At 35.9% G+C, this 16,643-nt stretch overlaps 2 protein-coding genes across 2 annotated transcripts; one reads left to right on the top strand and one right to left on the bottom strand.

Moving 5' to 3' along the window:
• Window positions 1-726: 726 nt before the first annotated feature.
• On the bottom strand, window positions 727-12,307 carry LOC141832913 (DNA-directed RNA polymerase I subunit 2-like). Its single transcript, XM_074720280.1, has 27 exons — window positions 12,072-12,307; window positions 11,902-11,975; window positions 11,701-11,820; window positions 10,705-10,781; window positions 9,868-9,931; window positions 9,703-9,773; window positions 8,712-8,789; window positions 8,585-8,630; window positions 7,511-7,691; window positions 7,386-7,438; window positions 7,187-7,260; window positions 6,936-7,053; window positions 6,614-6,701; window positions 5,843-5,955; window positions 5,304-5,431; window positions 5,138-5,217; window positions 4,601-4,836; window positions 4,369-4,533; window positions 4,126-4,290; window positions 3,951-4,025; window positions 3,458-3,561; window positions 3,298-3,373; window positions 2,652-2,777; window positions 2,438-2,581; window positions 1,923-2,135; window positions 1,466-1,720; window positions 727-1,331 (listed from the first exon to the last, which is right to left on the bottom strand). Exons 1-27 carry the CDS (start codon window positions 12,229-12,231, stop codon window positions 924-926), a joined length of 3,492 nt encoding a protein of 1,163 aa, XP_074576381.1. The 5' UTR covers window positions 12,232-12,307; the 3' UTR covers window positions 727-923.
• Window positions 12,308-14,203: 1,896 nt separating this feature from the next.
• LOC141833962 (putative pectinesterase/pectinesterase inhibitor 28) lies at window positions 14,204-15,977 on the top strand. The gene is made up of 2 exons (XM_074721448.1): window positions 14,204-15,185; window positions 15,265-15,977. Exons 1-2 carry the CDS (start codon window positions 14,204-14,206, stop codon window positions 15,975-15,977), a joined length of 1,695 nt encoding a protein of 564 aa, XP_074577549.1.
• The last annotated feature ends 666 nt before the right edge of the window (window positions 15,978-16,643 follow it).

Raw genomic sequence — 16,643 nt, 5'->3', positions numbered from 1 at the left:
AAAATTTTTGAACTAAACACTTAATTTAATTCGTATTAAGTTGAGACAATGCCCTCTCTGTCAATTGTAAATTTTCTGATTTATCTTTTTTATAGATGGTCATAGAATCGACCATGTGAAACTGCTGAGGTAGAAGATTTCACTTTTTGCTGAAGTATTAAATTAAATTTATATTAAAACATTATAATTTTTTATTCCAACTTTTAAATTATAATGACAAAATACTTTAATTAACTAACAAACGAAAAATGATCAAAAATTTATTCAAAAATATAATTTAATTTTCTTATGCCCATTTCATTGAAACTCAATGATCGAATTAAAATTAGTCAAATTAAATTTTTATAAATATTAAAGTTTGTAGAATCATACAAATTCTGATGAGTATAGAATATTAAAGTTATACTCTTAAGTCATCAAGTTTACTTACAAAGATAAGCAAAATGAAATAGTAAAATCCATGTGTCTAGGCATTTCTATCTTTCATTCACTTAGAGGTGATGAAAGTTTACTACTGACTATCAAATAAATCTTCGTTGCTTAAGAAACGCATACTTCCATTTACCATCACATCAAGCTACAGAGGCACAGAATGAAATAGTAGAACTACAAGACATGCACCTTAACAAGCAAGTCATTTGATGGAGTTAAGTAAAATGATATTTCTATTATAATGGCAACATTAATACATAAAATTACACCCATAAACTTCAAAGGATGCTATAAGTTTGCCTAATTAGAATGATTATATTGCCCAGAAAAATGCTTAAATAATCCTAAGATACCATTACGTATATAGGAAAACAAACGACCTCAACTAAACTACCATAACTCTCATCTAATGTGGATTCACAAATTGGATCTCTGCAGATCAAGTTCACCATGTCTGCTGCGATGTCGAACAAGCAAACACCAATGAGCCATTAGTTTGCTTGTTTCCTCAACTGAACCCTCACATTTATGTTAATCGTTGCTAATTCCGTTGCCAAATATTTGGACACGTAAGGCATCGCCACAGTTTGTATTCCGTCGCCTGTTTTGCAAACTTGGCATATATAGTTGTTCTTGGGAGTTGTGGCAGGTGGGGGAGCACGCACTGGCTTCTTCTTTTGGGGTTGTATAATAGTGGCACTGAGAAGACTGCCACAGTTGGAACATGCGTGAGCAATGTGATAGTCAGAGCAGGAGTGCAGCCGGTCGTGTAAAAGGTAGGCAGCTCCATGGGCAAGAACTGCATCGCGTTCCATTTCTCCAAACCGAATGCCTCCACCTCGTTTCCTTCCTCCAATGGGTTGCCTCGTGATCTGATCCACAGGCCCCGTAGAACGCACCTGAATCATAATTAATACAAGTTAAAAAGTATATATATCACGTTGATTGATGGCACAGCTCGATGAACTGAAACGTTTCTTCTTCTTTTAGGGAAGGGGACAAATAGCTAGCTAGCTTTAATATAAAGGATCACCTGAAACTTGTCAGAAACCATGTGGCGCAGCCGCTGGTAATAAACAGGCCCGATATAAATCTCCCAACGCATCTCCTTTCCTGTAATTCCACTATGGAATTCCTCTGTTCCATAGTATTCGAAACCATAAGCAGTCAGCATTGGACCTAGTTCATCAAGCAGTGGGCTAGATTCGGATTCCTTTTCATCTTCTTTGTTGCAATTTGAACTACGGAAAGGAGTTCCATCGACAAATTTTCCATGCAGGCTTCCCCCCTGCAAAGGTTAGCAAAGAAATGTAAAATTTGCTACCACTAAGGCTTGCCATAGGATAAAAATGATTCCAAAAGAGAGTTAGGAAACGGAAACGCCTAGGTGCATTGATCACCAGTTTTCTAATCAAACCCAGGTTTACGTAGATAAAGCACAACTCTAGTGTAATAAGCAAGAGAAAAAGAAGAAAGAACTAAAGAGTGACCTTAGCTGCAATTATCTCCAAAAGCATTCCAATAGTCATTCGCGAAGGAAAAGCATGAGGATTAATTATTAAATCTGGTCGCATCCCAGTAACTGCAGAAAATGGCATGTCAACATCAGGCCATAGCTGAGAGCAAACACCCTTCTGCCCATGCCGGCTGCTAAACTTATCGCCGATAACAGGATATCTGGTGCGTCGAGTACGAATGTTAGCCTGAAAAGGTTAATTGTTGCATTAAGCATCTTCACTCACCATTTGAAGCCTAAGCAAAAATTAACTAGCAGTGCACATAATGAATAATGGAAAAGGTTTTGTTCCAGAAGAATGTTAGTGTTCCATGTTCACTTGTATATTCATCCAAGAAATATCACAACCTGGTTTGTGTTTTCTGATAATTTGCCATAAACATTAAGTATGAAATTCACAGGCACACAGGAAAATTATAAAGACCTAAATCTGTGATTCTGAAGATGCACATTATGTTAGAAATAGTGAAATAACAAAATGAATCAAACCTTTTGCAGGTAGTTCTTTGAGCCAGTACCATCAACAGAAACATAATCAATGATGACATCTTCTGAACCTTTCGAATAAGTTGGTTTCGTTGTGCTTGTTAAGGTATTGTGTGTGCTATAAAATGGCTCATGTGGATGTACTATCTGCAAATATATGTTTGATGTTTTACTATTATAGCCAACAATCATAGATGTATTACTTAAGTGAAATAACCTGTCCAACGTAAGGTAGGCCATCAGAGTCAATTGAAAACATTGTGTTTTTATCAGTGGTGCTCCTAGCAAATATTTCTTGGAGCCGGTTTGACTCATGCTTCTTTGCCAAGTCAATTGACTCTGTCTGCATAAAAAAAAATGGTGGTGAATTGTAAATGAAAAACAAGCATAAAGAAAAATAATCATTCAATGATTAATTAAGTAAAAAACACTACTTCTCGATGGTACAAGGGCATCGAAAACACAAAACAAAACAAAACAAGCAACAACAGATCATAATGAGCGAACTTACTTCAGCATATGCACAATCATTGCCAGAATAAGTAGTAGTAATTAACTTATAGAAAATACAACCGGCATATCACAATGACCACAAATAACATTAGCTTCATCTATCTTTACCAAAACTAGAAAGAATTATGTGAACATTAATATTATTACAAAAACATGAGTGAAGAAAGTATTGTCCAATGTATTGAAAAATAATTTAATTATTTTAATATTACTAGTAATGTTGTTTGTATAAAACTCAGATCACTAATCCCAAATAATTAGGACAAATACAGAGTCAACAACAATATAAAGTAAAACACCGTAACATGGTTATATGTGAACCATAAAAATGCAGGCATGATAAGACAGACCTGGTAAATATGCCCACGACCTAACCCACGCTCCACAGACGACTTGTTCAAGATCATGGCATCTTCCATGTCATAGCTGCAAAAAGGGGGGGAAGGAAGAGCTAGAGTATTAGCTTGCCAATAGCAAAATATTGACACGTCATAATTAATTTTAACGTACCATGTGTGAGATAAAACTGCAACAATTGCATTTGTGCCTATTGGGAACTCATCCATGCAGTATTTAGTATATGAATCAGTCCGAACGATTGGAGATTGAGGAGTCTGCGAAGGATATTTTGGAATTGTAAATATAAATGACAAATTTAAAATATGTTCATGCACAGATCAACAAACATATAATCTAATGATAACAGTTAAGAATAAAAATATTGCCTTGATGTCATACCGCAAAATACCTTTTCATATATATTAGGAATTTGAAAACATAGACATGTCAAAAAGTTAGTTCTTAAGAAAGGGCTGCAGCCTTCTATAGTCTATGCATCCGTAGACAAAAAAAAGACACCAACAGGTGTCTTGTCGACCAAATCCCACCACAATGTACCATAAAATGGAAGCTTCAATGAGAATAACTACAGAAGAAGAATCTAACAAGTAGAACTAAAATATTAGTAACCAATGCTTAGTTAGGAAATGTTATATGGACACACCTGGAGATGATATGTCTTCAAATCTGCACGGTATTGCAAGGCTTGGCCAGAAAACCCCATTGTTTGTTTGGCCATCTAATATGCAAAAAAAAAAAAAAAAAAGAAATTAAGGGATAGTCCTAATAGCATATTTGTCAACAAACAAAAATTTAACATGACATGAAACAAAGCCAACCTGGCATTGGTACATGTTTCGTGGGCTCTGATTGTGATCAGACCAGGGAGTGAGATTGGCAACTACACTAAGTATTCCTGTTGGGTGTATTTCTTCATGTGTCGCAGGAAAGAATTCTCTTCTTCCACCATCTCCACCATCAGGGCATCTTATTTCCATAAATACCTATAGACAACATAAACATTTTATTCAGAAGACAAACATCAAGAATCTGCACAAGTAAATCATAGATCATATCCTTACCTGCTCGAACGACCCAATAAGTTCGATATCATTACCCCCATCATTGACATGGGCAAGATTTCTAACAGGTCGAATAAATCTGGAAGGATTAGTAAAGAGGTACAATCCAGGATATGCCCCGCCAAAACTTAAAGGTACATATCCGACCTCTAAATCTTCAGGAATCTGCAGAAGTAGGTACAATTGTTAGAAATTGAATGGAGATAAAAGAAGGAAATCCAAGAAGAAATACCCAGGCAGAAAGCTTCAGGCTCCGGATATGTGTAACGGCTTCCTCTATTTGATGAGAAGCTATAGAGCCTACAACACATCCATCCAAGAGAACATGAAGAATTTCAGGAGGGCCAGCACGCTCAAGCTTCGGAAGCAATTGGGTCATTCCAATCGCAACTAAGACAGAGAGTATCAACATTCTTATCTTGAGAGAGTCTTTAGTTTTTCCTTCCGAATCATAGGAAGATGAAATACCTGAAGTAGGAAAGCAAACATGCTAGATTATATAAAACTTTAAAGAATTCCAATAATGAAGCAACAACTTTAACTGGATATTTTAACCGTGCAATACAAAAGATTATGTTCAACATGCAATGATATGGAAACAGATATTAGAACAAACATAAAACAAAAGTAACCACATCATTTGACTGCTACTATTTTAATAAATCTATTCTACCGAGAAACAAAGGTACCCATGAAGAGATAAGAGTTTGCAAAACCTTGAAATGTACAAACCATGATTTACAATTTTATTTATAGATTGTAAACTTACGACAGGAACAAGTCATTTGGTTCAGCAAGCCACAAGGGTCCCCATCAGGAGTATGGACAGGGCAAAGGAAACCCCAAGACCTGTAACATCAGCGAGAAATTAATGAACATATGAACATCTAGCAAACTTGTAAGCCATTCAGAAAAGATAAAGTGAGATGACATACTCTGGCAGCAATTTTCGTACACTTGTCGTACGCATTTTTGCAAAAGCAGCACCTCTATGTACGGAACGGAAATGAGATAGATAACGTGCGAAATTAAGCCTCTCTGCCTGAATGGTCATCCCTTCTTTCTACATAGCCAAAACAAGTAAAAGATCTATTAGAACTGTGAAGAAATTCAAACAAAACTAGAAAGTGATGAGATTAATCGATTGTAGGAACACAAATTAATAATAAGACAATGCTGACCATATGAAGAATACTAAATATGACATTTAGCAGATATCAGCTTTACTGATTTGGAAGAGAAACCAAAGTGGCGGGAAAAAAATTGAAATATAACACTTTATAATTAAATATTTGATAATCTCACTTTTCGTTCAAAGATAAACCTAACAAAAGCTCCCCAAAAATGGTCTAGAGAAAAGAAAGGGCTACTAGAAATCATTGACTTAATGCCTTCCGCAGAACATTGACAATCTTACCATAAAAGATTGATATTAACAAAATAAGTTGCACAAGGGGAGTAAAAAAGCAATCACCTGAGGCAAGTCTAGACCTGATAGCGTGTTCAATCTTCCAATCTTTATCATACTCTCAATGACCCTCCCAATATTTGTAGAATTGTTGGCTACAATCTTCTTCACTTGTGTTACTGTTTATAGAATTACTACAAGTTAGTCATAGCCTACCACTATGAAGAACTTAATTAACATCAACAAGTACAAACATCATGACAAAATGTTGATAGTTGATGTATTGAAAACAAAGTATGAAGGGAAGGTGCAATGAATCGATACATGAAAATGAGAAGTATGTGCTAAATGAATCTAGCTTAAAACCTTATGGGTGCGAATGTCTATCAACAACGACAACTTCTATGTCGAAATAGAGTTCACTTTTATTGTGATATATCATGGAGCAAAATGAAAGGATCTTTGAAAGATAAATTTCTCAATTTAGCCTAGACTTGCCACTTTCCGAACTTGATTTAAGTTGTTTGATTTGTTCTTATTCTTAGTCAAGCTTGATGATCCATTTGGGATTAATTCCGACTAATATAGCAATGGAAATGGCTGCCTAGCCACAAAAACAAGAGAGAATTAAATAAGACCTAGACAATAAATTGCATTCATTAACTAGTCATCAAAATTTGACTAGGATCATGATTTTCAAATGTTTAGACGGGCTCCATCACATAGTGCAAAATTTTGGGTGAGATTCAATAACTTACCTTTTAAATAATTAACTGTTTCAATAGTTTGAATCTAAAACAATATGTTATGACCTGAGAAATTGAAAGATATTTATACCACTTTTTATATCAAAGGTTCTTTCCTTCTTTGCTAGCTCATCAAGAAGCTGTTGTCTTGCCTTCCTCAACCACACTTGAAGTTTTTCCTACATATATAAGAAGATCGGCTGTATCAGTTAGGTGACAGATACGAGTTGTGGATTGGCTAACTCGTGCATACAAGGCAAAAATCATGACAGAAGCAAACCAAATCATGTGTAGTGACCAAAAGAGAATATAGTACACCAACAAAATACTAAAATAATACAACAAGAGTTACTTTGTAAAATATCTAAATACTCATTAATCAGGTATAAATCATGAATGCATAAACAGAATACCTTTAGATAAATGGCTATCAAGTGTCCAGGCAATAGAACTTCCTGGTGTTGCAGTGTATCAGGATTATCAGGGGCGGCAGTTTGATCTACAAGTGCATAAAGTTTCTGCAGCATAAAACTGAAGAGCAGAGGATTATGAAGGGTATTCAAGACAAACTCATGTACAAAATGACATAGATTAGTAAGACAGAATATATATATATAGAAAGAGAGAGAAACTAATATGATTATGTGAGATAAAAAGAACTAACATTAGCAAATTGAACTTGTCATGATTGCTCCCAAGATGAATAAAGATATAGTCTCTAAGAACAGCTTCTGCAACCTACAGGACATAATGTTACAGGTGCCGATCAAATAGCTACAGGACAGTGTTGGTAAGGAGAATTCTTTTTGCATAGTGAAATGAAGCATACAAATTCATGAATATATCTATGGAGTTTAACTTACAGTTGTATTACTCTCAGTTTCAAATCCATCCATGACAGGTCTAAAGTACTCTCCTACAGATTAAAGACACAGATTACTGCAATGCACAATATACATCATCAAAAGCACTAGATATCAAGGAATACCAATATGCTTCAAGCACTGATGGCGAGTTAAAAGCGACAAATATCTGACTTCATCAAGAATAATTAGAGCCCTTTCACCAATAAGTTGAGTACCAACAGCACCTTTTTCTCTTTGGTATCTCTCATTATAAAAACATGTCAAGCTTAGAAGGATTTCTTGATCATTTGTGTGGATAAGAGCCTGTAAAGACCATCTTACTATTAACTATGCAAACTAGAAAGCAAGAAAAAGAGAGAAACAGGGAGGACATAGGCATGCATTAAAAAGTTATTGACTGAACCAGGAGACAACCCACAAACGTATACTGCATATCTGAGCATACAAATGATATTTTTTATGTGACCCATAAATAGGGTGGGTTCGCATAAAATGACTTCACGATTTGCTCATTGAATTGCTAACTAACAGTCACAAATTTTTCCAATGGGTAGGAAGAAGATTCTAAAAGATTCTCAAGATATTCCTTTTAAGTCTTTTGATTGCATAAGATGTTTCCAATATTTTAATCATGTCCCTGAGAGTCACATTGATGGTCTATGTTCAACCATCAAAAGAATTAAAATTTACCTTAGGCTTCACTGGATGACTGAAACTGCCGGTGAACACATTAGGTTATACAGCAATGAAGTTTTAAAATGATATTACTAAATGAATATATGAGTAACTTTTGATCAATTCCAGATTGCTTTGACTCCAATCATATTTAAACTAAGGATCCACATTGTAGCACAATCTACATATCTACTATGGATTTGCAATTTAGAAACACACTAGTCTTGGTATGGATCACAAACTCAACGCACATACTCCACACAGATACAGGATCTAAGCAGATCCAGACTAGAAACAATGGCAAACAATTGTTTAACAACTCTCTACAATGGCACCACTAAACTTGAGAATACACATATTTACTTCTACAATTGTATTAAATTACCAGACTATCAGCAAGGTATATCTAAACAAAGCATAACAATACTCAAGGTTTCTCAAGATAGAGAATTTAAAAAACTCCTGAAAAACAACAAAATCTCTTAAATGATTTAGAGTGAGTCGAGTTTAGGATAACGTACCTTCAAAATAATACCAACTGGAAGCAAAAACTCTCTTCCTCTTATCCTAGAAGGTTGCATAATACATTACATTTTGAAAATCCAGAAGCTGAATGACTTATGGAGCAAATTAAATATGAAATACTACCAGAATCCAAGTCTTGCACTTCCATTTTCAAGGTAGTATAACTTGAGAGTGACAGAAGTTTGGTCTTCTTGAGTACATCTATAGGAAATAAGATTTTGGTAAAATACAGAATTACACCAATTCTTCAGTGCATTAACAGAGGATAGTGTGCGAAATGCTATAATTTTAAGACTAACCAAATCATTTTGATACACACTTTTTCCTAAATTCAAAAAAAAAAATAACTGAGTTTTACATTAGGAGCCAGCTACAATGCCTAACGCTCCTATACAACAAGCAAAGTTCAAGAAGAGTGGGAAAACAGTGATGATGACTCAGACACCACTTTGTGGAGAGCTAGAAAAATCATTTTATGCATTAGAGACCTATCAAGAGCAAATCAAGAAATAAAAGTAAATGCACCAAATATTGCATAGTACTTCAAGCTTTGGCAAAACATAAATAAACTCAAATAGTGTAATCACCTTATGATATTACAAAGACATATTTAGGTAACACATTTAATATCTTTATGCTAGGTAACATTCTGATTGTTAATTAGGGCTTCTTGGTCTAACAAGATCAATTTAAGAGATATGGAGGGGAAATTTTTAGTCTCCATTTGCCTTCATTTGTATTTTGTATGCAAGTTCTCCAAACCCAAGGAATCCAATTATGCCCCTCTCATCTCTTATATTTCCTACCAGTTATTCATGTGTGTCAACAGAAGATCACAAGCCTCACAAAATATTATTTCCATTTTGGATATTCCAACCCTTGAGTTGCTTGGTATGTTAGCTTCTGGCTTACAATAACATTTCTGAAGTTTCAATGATAGCCATAGTGATTCAGAACTAAGTATCATAAGTTGATATCACCTAAATGCAAGAAAAGTGAAACATAAAGGTCCTGACTGAAAGTAGATCAATGATACCTCATAGCACCACAAAAAAGAAAAAATTTCAGAAAACTTTGAAATGTATCCACAAAAGAGTAGAACAGACACAAGCACCTTATAACCACTGCTTTATCACTGTAGCCAGGTCCACGTTTACTAAATGATTTGCGCACCATGCTCATTGGCTAAATCACACAAGTTACATTTACATCAGGAAGCTAGGGAAAACCATCATAAGCAGAGAAATGAGAAAAGTAGGAGTTACAACAAGCATCTCACATAGTTACGCTTTTGTATAATTAAAAGTCGTATAAGTCGCTCCATTCCGCCGCAAATGAAGTATCTAGGAAGGTATAAACAAATGTCAAGTCTTTATTTTGTTTTAACAGAGGAAATTCAATCATGTTCAAATTTGATTCATCTCAACTCCAGATTGGATTCGTATTTAATTCAATTAATACCGAAACAAGGTTCTATGAATTTCATGGGTAGTGTGTTTTATCAGAAAAAAAAAACAATATATAGTTAATTCAATCAGTAACAAGATTTGGTTCTATGAATCCCACAGATGATGATAGTTATTGCTTGTTTGTAGAAGAGAGACCACAAGATCTCTGATAATTAGCTTTTCATTGGGAGATGAAGAGAATGCAAAAAACCTAAGGGAGACAAAAAGGGAGAGAGAGAGATTTTTGAGTTGTAATGTGCGTTTATACATGAGCAGTCAGTATAGGAGGAATTCAAGAGTCTAGCCCCTTTATCTCTATCCTTATTAAAGATGTGTTCACTTCATCTCCTAAAGATGCAATAACTACTATAGATTTTGCAATCTCCCTTCTATAAACTAACATAAAATATAGTCTAATAGTCACTCGTTGTATCTGATTAAATTGCATAAAACTTTCTAGCTTCATTCATCAAATTGAGAGTGTTAGATAGAAGCATCTATTGCATATAGTTGTGTCATGGTATGTGAGCGATATAATGTTCAACATTTAATTTCCAGGAAGCTAAAAGATTAATTTCTCAACCAAAAAATTGTGATTATATGGACATCAAATAAGTTTAATGAAATAAAAGGAGAGAATGTAGCTAGTGATTGAAAAGTTCACCTACCCGCCCATTTCTGTTGCTTCCTCTTTGTGGAAAACAAGCTTTTGAGGGTCAGCACCTCTCAGATGGCAGAGTTTTGACTGAGACCATTAAAAACATTGTTGAATGACGAGAAGAAAAAATAATTAATTGACTGAAAAGACAAAAATGCAATTATCTAAGATCTTGCTTAATGTAGTAGTCAAGTTATACATTATAACCATGGCCAGGAACCTATATACTATATATATATATATATATATATATATATATATATATATATATATATATATATATATATATATATATAGAGAGAGAGAGAGAGAGAGAGAGAGAGAGAGAGAGAATGCCTAAAATTTTTTAATTAAAAAAAAAATCTATCTCTTAAAATTTATTAAGGAAACTCCCATCTACCCAAGGTATCAAATGGTCTTATGGTATAATCCATGAATAGCACATTTCAACAGAAATATTTTACAACCAAGATTACTATTTCTTGAACGGTGCAGCCTATAAACATCAGAAAGCAGAACACAGCAGCTGATTGGAATAATTCAAAACATGGCACCTATGTGTTTCCCCTGCATGACTGGCCATTACAACCCACTACAACAACATCCTTGCATTTTTCCTGTACTTGGAGAATGCAGCCAAAACTCTGCCTCTTGATAATTTAATTCCGTGGGATTTTTTCAGCCTGCATGATTCTAAGGTCTCAAACCAATGTCTTAACAATGCAGTACCTGAATTTCTTCGTATCCTTCTCAAGCAAAACAAACAAATAAGATTTTTATTGCACGAGCAGAAAACAAAAATATGGTCCAAAAATAACCGTTAGCAAGTTCTAGTTTGTGTTATATATGTTATCTGATATACTAGAAATTGTGCAAACCCTCTCCTATCGACAGTTGAAGACCTCAAAGACTTATTTTCTCAGATGGGACGTGTTATAATATTATATATAGTAACATAGATCAAGGAAATGTAAAACAGAAAACATAGAACAATAAATCATCATACCTTCAGCATTATTGGCAGATGTCCAAAGTTGATAGATTCTCTAACAATTACTCCATCATCATACTGAAAACACAATAAGGCCTTGAAATTTCCTTTATAAGTTGTTCTGGCTTGCCTACACTGATTTTGTAAGATAGGTCAGAATCACTAGCAAAATAAATCAATATACTAAAATTTTAATTTTAAAACAAGAGCGCCAACCGTATGGGGATACAAAGGTTCGTTTAGCCGCCCATCTTTCGTTGGAGGAAGCAACTGCGGACACTCTAGGGAAAGTATTCAAGTCGATTAAGGAAAAATATAGAGAACGACTGTGATGAAACAATGTAAACAAATAAAGTAAACGAACTTAAAAACTGTATAAAGGATATTTCTGAGCTTGACTCCAGTTGTACGGTCGACGATTTCTACGGCCCGTATTGCAAGAAATATTTTTTCAAGACCCTCGTCTAGAAAGTAATCAAAGGACTCAACGTGCGGGCGGAAGAGGTCTCGCAGCGGCTCGTAGTCGGGCTTCGATTTTGATCCCATTATCAACACCAGCGTGGTAGACTCAGCCCCCAAATCAATTTTTCTGAAGAAATCGGAAGGGAAGAGCGGAAATGGCGAGGCAGCTTCAAGACGCGGATCGAAAAAGAGAAGGCGAAGGATCGAAAAGGAGAAGGCGCAGGAGATTGTCGGCGGAGGGCAGGAGGCGGCGGTAAATTAAGACTTCTAAATTTAATGATATAATACGCCACGCTAAATAAATATAAATTTATGGGAAAAAATAAATTAACTTGGTCAAAATAACTAAAATTAATTTTGAGTATTATAACATAGGCAAATTTTAAAGTTATCATAAATATATATAACAAGTTTGAGTGATTTCAATGAGTAATTTTGATTAAGTTGTAAAAAAAATTGATATAAAATTATTTAATTTTGGTTTGAGTAATTTTGCTATAATTATTACAATAGTATTAAAGTAATTTCTGATTAAGTTGAAATAATTTTTATTAAATTATTTTTAAAATATTTAATATAATAATAATTTATATATTATAATTTTAATTAAGTTAAAACATTTTTATTATAGTCATATTTTTTTAATTTCAACTTGCTTCATTAATTATTTCTATACCTATTAGATATTATTATTTATTCAGTATTATAGTAGCTACACTTATAATATTACAAATCAAATGCAAATCAAGCTCAAATTAAATGACCGGAAGAATTAATGATTTTATAACCAACCAAAGCAAATTATATTACAAATCAAATGCAAATCAAGCTCAAATCATATGAAATTATGCTTTGAAAACTAATAAATGTGTTGGCAATTGAATGATGTTATGAAATTTTAATTTTTATAGCCTTTGGAGAATTAGCTAATTAATAAATCAATTATTGTATATGAAAAAAAATCAACTAATTAAGATATTGGTGTGAATTAAAATGTATTAATATAAAAAAATTTGACACTAAGGCATGTTAAAATTAAAGATTACAAAGACGATGAAGAAATTATAAAGTGTCTAAAGAAAGTAAATCTATTTAAAAAATAGATCGACTGAAAAATAAATATTTTTAAATTTATTTTAGTGACATATTCGATGATCTGTAAAAATTGTATTACAAAAAAAAAAGAAATAGATATTGTAATGACTTATAGTTAGAAGACCAAAATTGGGAATAAGCGTAGTAAAAATTAATTAGTTTGAAGCAGAATACGGAACAAGTTTATATTACAATGTATTACCCACTTTGATAATTTTATATATTAACGGTATAATTATAAGGATAAATTTTGCCAACAAATTATCTACTTGCATCGATTTAGAATTTCAAACTTTATATATTATTCTTCTGTTTTAGTTTTCATTGCAGAGAAAAAATAAGTATTTAACTTTTTTTAACTCATTCACATTAATAACTACCACAATTTTTAAATCATATCTTATTAAAATTTCTAAAACATCATAATAAATAGGCATATCGACTTAATATGATCGTGACATTATTGAAGTATCTGCTAATAAAGTGACTGCAATTTAAATAAATTGTAGGAATTTCAATTTAGGAAAAAAATCCTCCTAAAATCTACCTTCTTTTTTTTTCTAAAATATTTTTTGAAAATTAAAAATTGTCAAATTACCATTTTTAGGATCGTGTGCATCCTCCTTGATATGTTGACCAAAGAATATTTCTATAAATAAGGACGCCGAGCTTACCGTAGCCCGAGCTGGTTGTACGGCGCAGGATACAAATTGTTTATCGATATACTATTTTAGTCTCGATGCCTCTCTCTCTCTTCCTATATCCAAGGGCCATCCTCCAAACCACAAACTGCCTTCGTCCCTCGGCTCCGCTCCGGTATATAATGCCTCGACCCGCTCGTTCTCCATCGTCCTGCCATCGGGGTCTTCCCCCTTCCTTCCATTTTCAATAAAATCTAGCTCTAGATTGGAAGGGGACCATCCAATAAAACAAATAAGGATTGGATAAACAGTTAATAATCATGGGCAAGGCCGTCGTTCTCGTCGTCTCAGTTGTCGTCCTCGTTGCCTGTGTAGCCACTGTCGGCGTCGTCACCGTTTCTAACCGCCAAGCCGCCGATTCTTCTAAACCGGAAATGGCCCAGCTGTCCACCTCGCAGAAGAACATCCAACAGTTCTGCCAGCCCACCGACTACCAGCAGACTTGCGAGACCACCCTCTCCTCCGTCGCCGGCAACAACACCGAGCCCAAGGACCTCGTCGGCCTTGTCTTCAACATCACCATCGACCACATCAAGCAAGCCTTCGACCACTCCTCGACGATTCAGGAGGCGGCCAAGGACCCGCGCACCTCCGAGGCCCTCGAGAACTGCCGCGAGCTCCTCGACTATGCCATTGACGACCTCCGCACCTCAGTCGACCGACTCGATGACTTCTCCATGGAGAAGATCGACAAGTTCATCGACGACCTCAAGGTTTGGATCAGCGCCAGCATCACCTACCAGGAGACGTGCCTCGACGGTTTCGAGGACGCCGACACTGACGCCGCGGCGTCCATGCGCAAGGCGCTGAACAGCTCTGCCCAACTCACCAGCAACGTTCTCGCCATCGTCACCAGCTTCGGAGATACACTCGACAAGTTCGAGCTTGGTGACTTGAATCGCAAGCTCCTCGCAGTCGATGCGGAGTCGTTCCCTTCGTGGGTCTCTGGCGGCAAGCGCAGGCTTCTCCAGAAGAGCCCGGCAAAGCTGAAGCCCGATGTCACAGTGGCCAAGGATGGCTCCGGCGACGTCAAGACCATCGCCGAGGCCTTGCTAAAAGTTCCCCAGAACAGCGCCAAGAACGTGGTTATCTACATCAAGGAAGGAGTGTACAATGAGAAGGTCGAGATCGGCCGGAGCTATACCAACTTAATGATGGTCGGCGATGGGCCAACCAAGACCAAGATCACCGGCAGCCTCAACTTCGTCGATGGCGTCGCCACCTTCAAAACCGCCACCGTTGGTACGTATGATTCCATAATTGGCACTTAATTAATTCACGGGAAAAAAGTTCGCAAAATGAATACAAATTATGGGTGCAGCGGTGGTCGGAGATGGATTCATCGCCAAGGACTTGTGGATCGAGAACTCAGCCGGTGCCGCGAAGCACCAGGCTGTGGCACTGCGAGTGCAGTCGGACAAGTCGGTCTTCTACAACGTGAGACTCGACGGTTACCAGGACACGCTGTACGTGCACACCAAACGGCAGTTCTACCGCGAATGCACCATCACCGGCACCATCGACTTCATCTTCGGTGACTCTGCCTCCATCTTCCAGAACTGCCTCATCTTGGCCAGGAAGCCTTTGGACAACCAGCAGAACATTGTGACGGCTCAGGGGCGCAAGGACCGACGATCCACCGGCGGCATCATCCTCCACAACTGCACCATCAGCGCTGACCCAGAATACTACCCCTTCCGCAACAAGCTTCCCACCTTCCTGGGCCGCCCATGGAAGGAGTACTCCAGGACCTTCGTGATGCAGTCGCAATTGGACGACCTGATCAATCCCAAGGGGTGGCTGCCATGGTTGGGCGACTTCGGCCTCAACACTTGCTTCTACACTGAGATCGACAACCGTGGACCCGGCGCTGACAAAAGCCAGAGGGTGACGTGGCGGGGAGTGAAGAAAGTTGACCTCAGCCACGCCCAAAAGTTCACCGTCCAGCGATTCATTCAAGGCAACACGTGGCTGCCGCAGACCGGTGTGCCCTTCACCCTCGGTCTGCTGCCGCCGTCAGGATCTACTAATTAAATATTTAGTGATCATCCTCGTACTACAGAATGAATTGTTAATATCTCCGCCGCCTTTCACCCGCTACGAACTCTTCCGTCGATCGATGATGGTGCCGCCTTTTTTTCCAAAACATATCTTCATAATTTGTATTATATCAAACGACGCTCCAATATTGATTTTTTTTTTCTTAAAAATTATTGTCTTCTAATTTTTCTTCTCTAAATTTCCCAAATTCTATTGTTAATCCAAAAATTCTTATAATGTAAAAGGATTCTTATGGTACAAATTGATTTATAATTTTTTTTAATAAATAACATATATAATATATAATACTATGCATCGTCAATTTAAGATTATATTTCCAATTAGGAAAGATATTTTAATAAGTGGAATATTGATGAGATTGAATGCTAGCTTTGATATATGTGAATGATGGTAATATAGGATTTTAAGTCAAAAGTTAATTGCAATCCAAATTAATACTGTAATAATTAACACATCATTAATGTAAATTGAATTATGAAATGATAGTCCGGACATATTTCAGTTAGTTATGACGAAGCAAAGTTGCAAAAAAAAAATATAAAATGCTGAAATGGGATAATATTTTTTGCTAAAAAATGTCAAATACTATGACTCTGATTATCTCAAATATATAAGTAATGTTGATATAAAATTTCCAAA

Source organism: Curcuma longa, chromosome 8 (assembly GCF_044706935.1).
Source record: "Curcuma longa cultivar G26 ecotype Majalengka, Jawa Barat chromosome 8, ITB_CL_G26_1.1, whole genome shotgun sequence".
In the NCBI taxonomy this organism is placed as follows: domain Eukaryota; kingdom Viridiplantae; phylum Streptophyta; class Magnoliopsida; order Zingiberales; family Zingiberaceae; genus Curcuma; species Curcuma longa.
The sequence above is the reverse complement of the archived record's forward strand: the minus strand, read 5'-3'. Positions and strand labels throughout refer to the sequence as shown.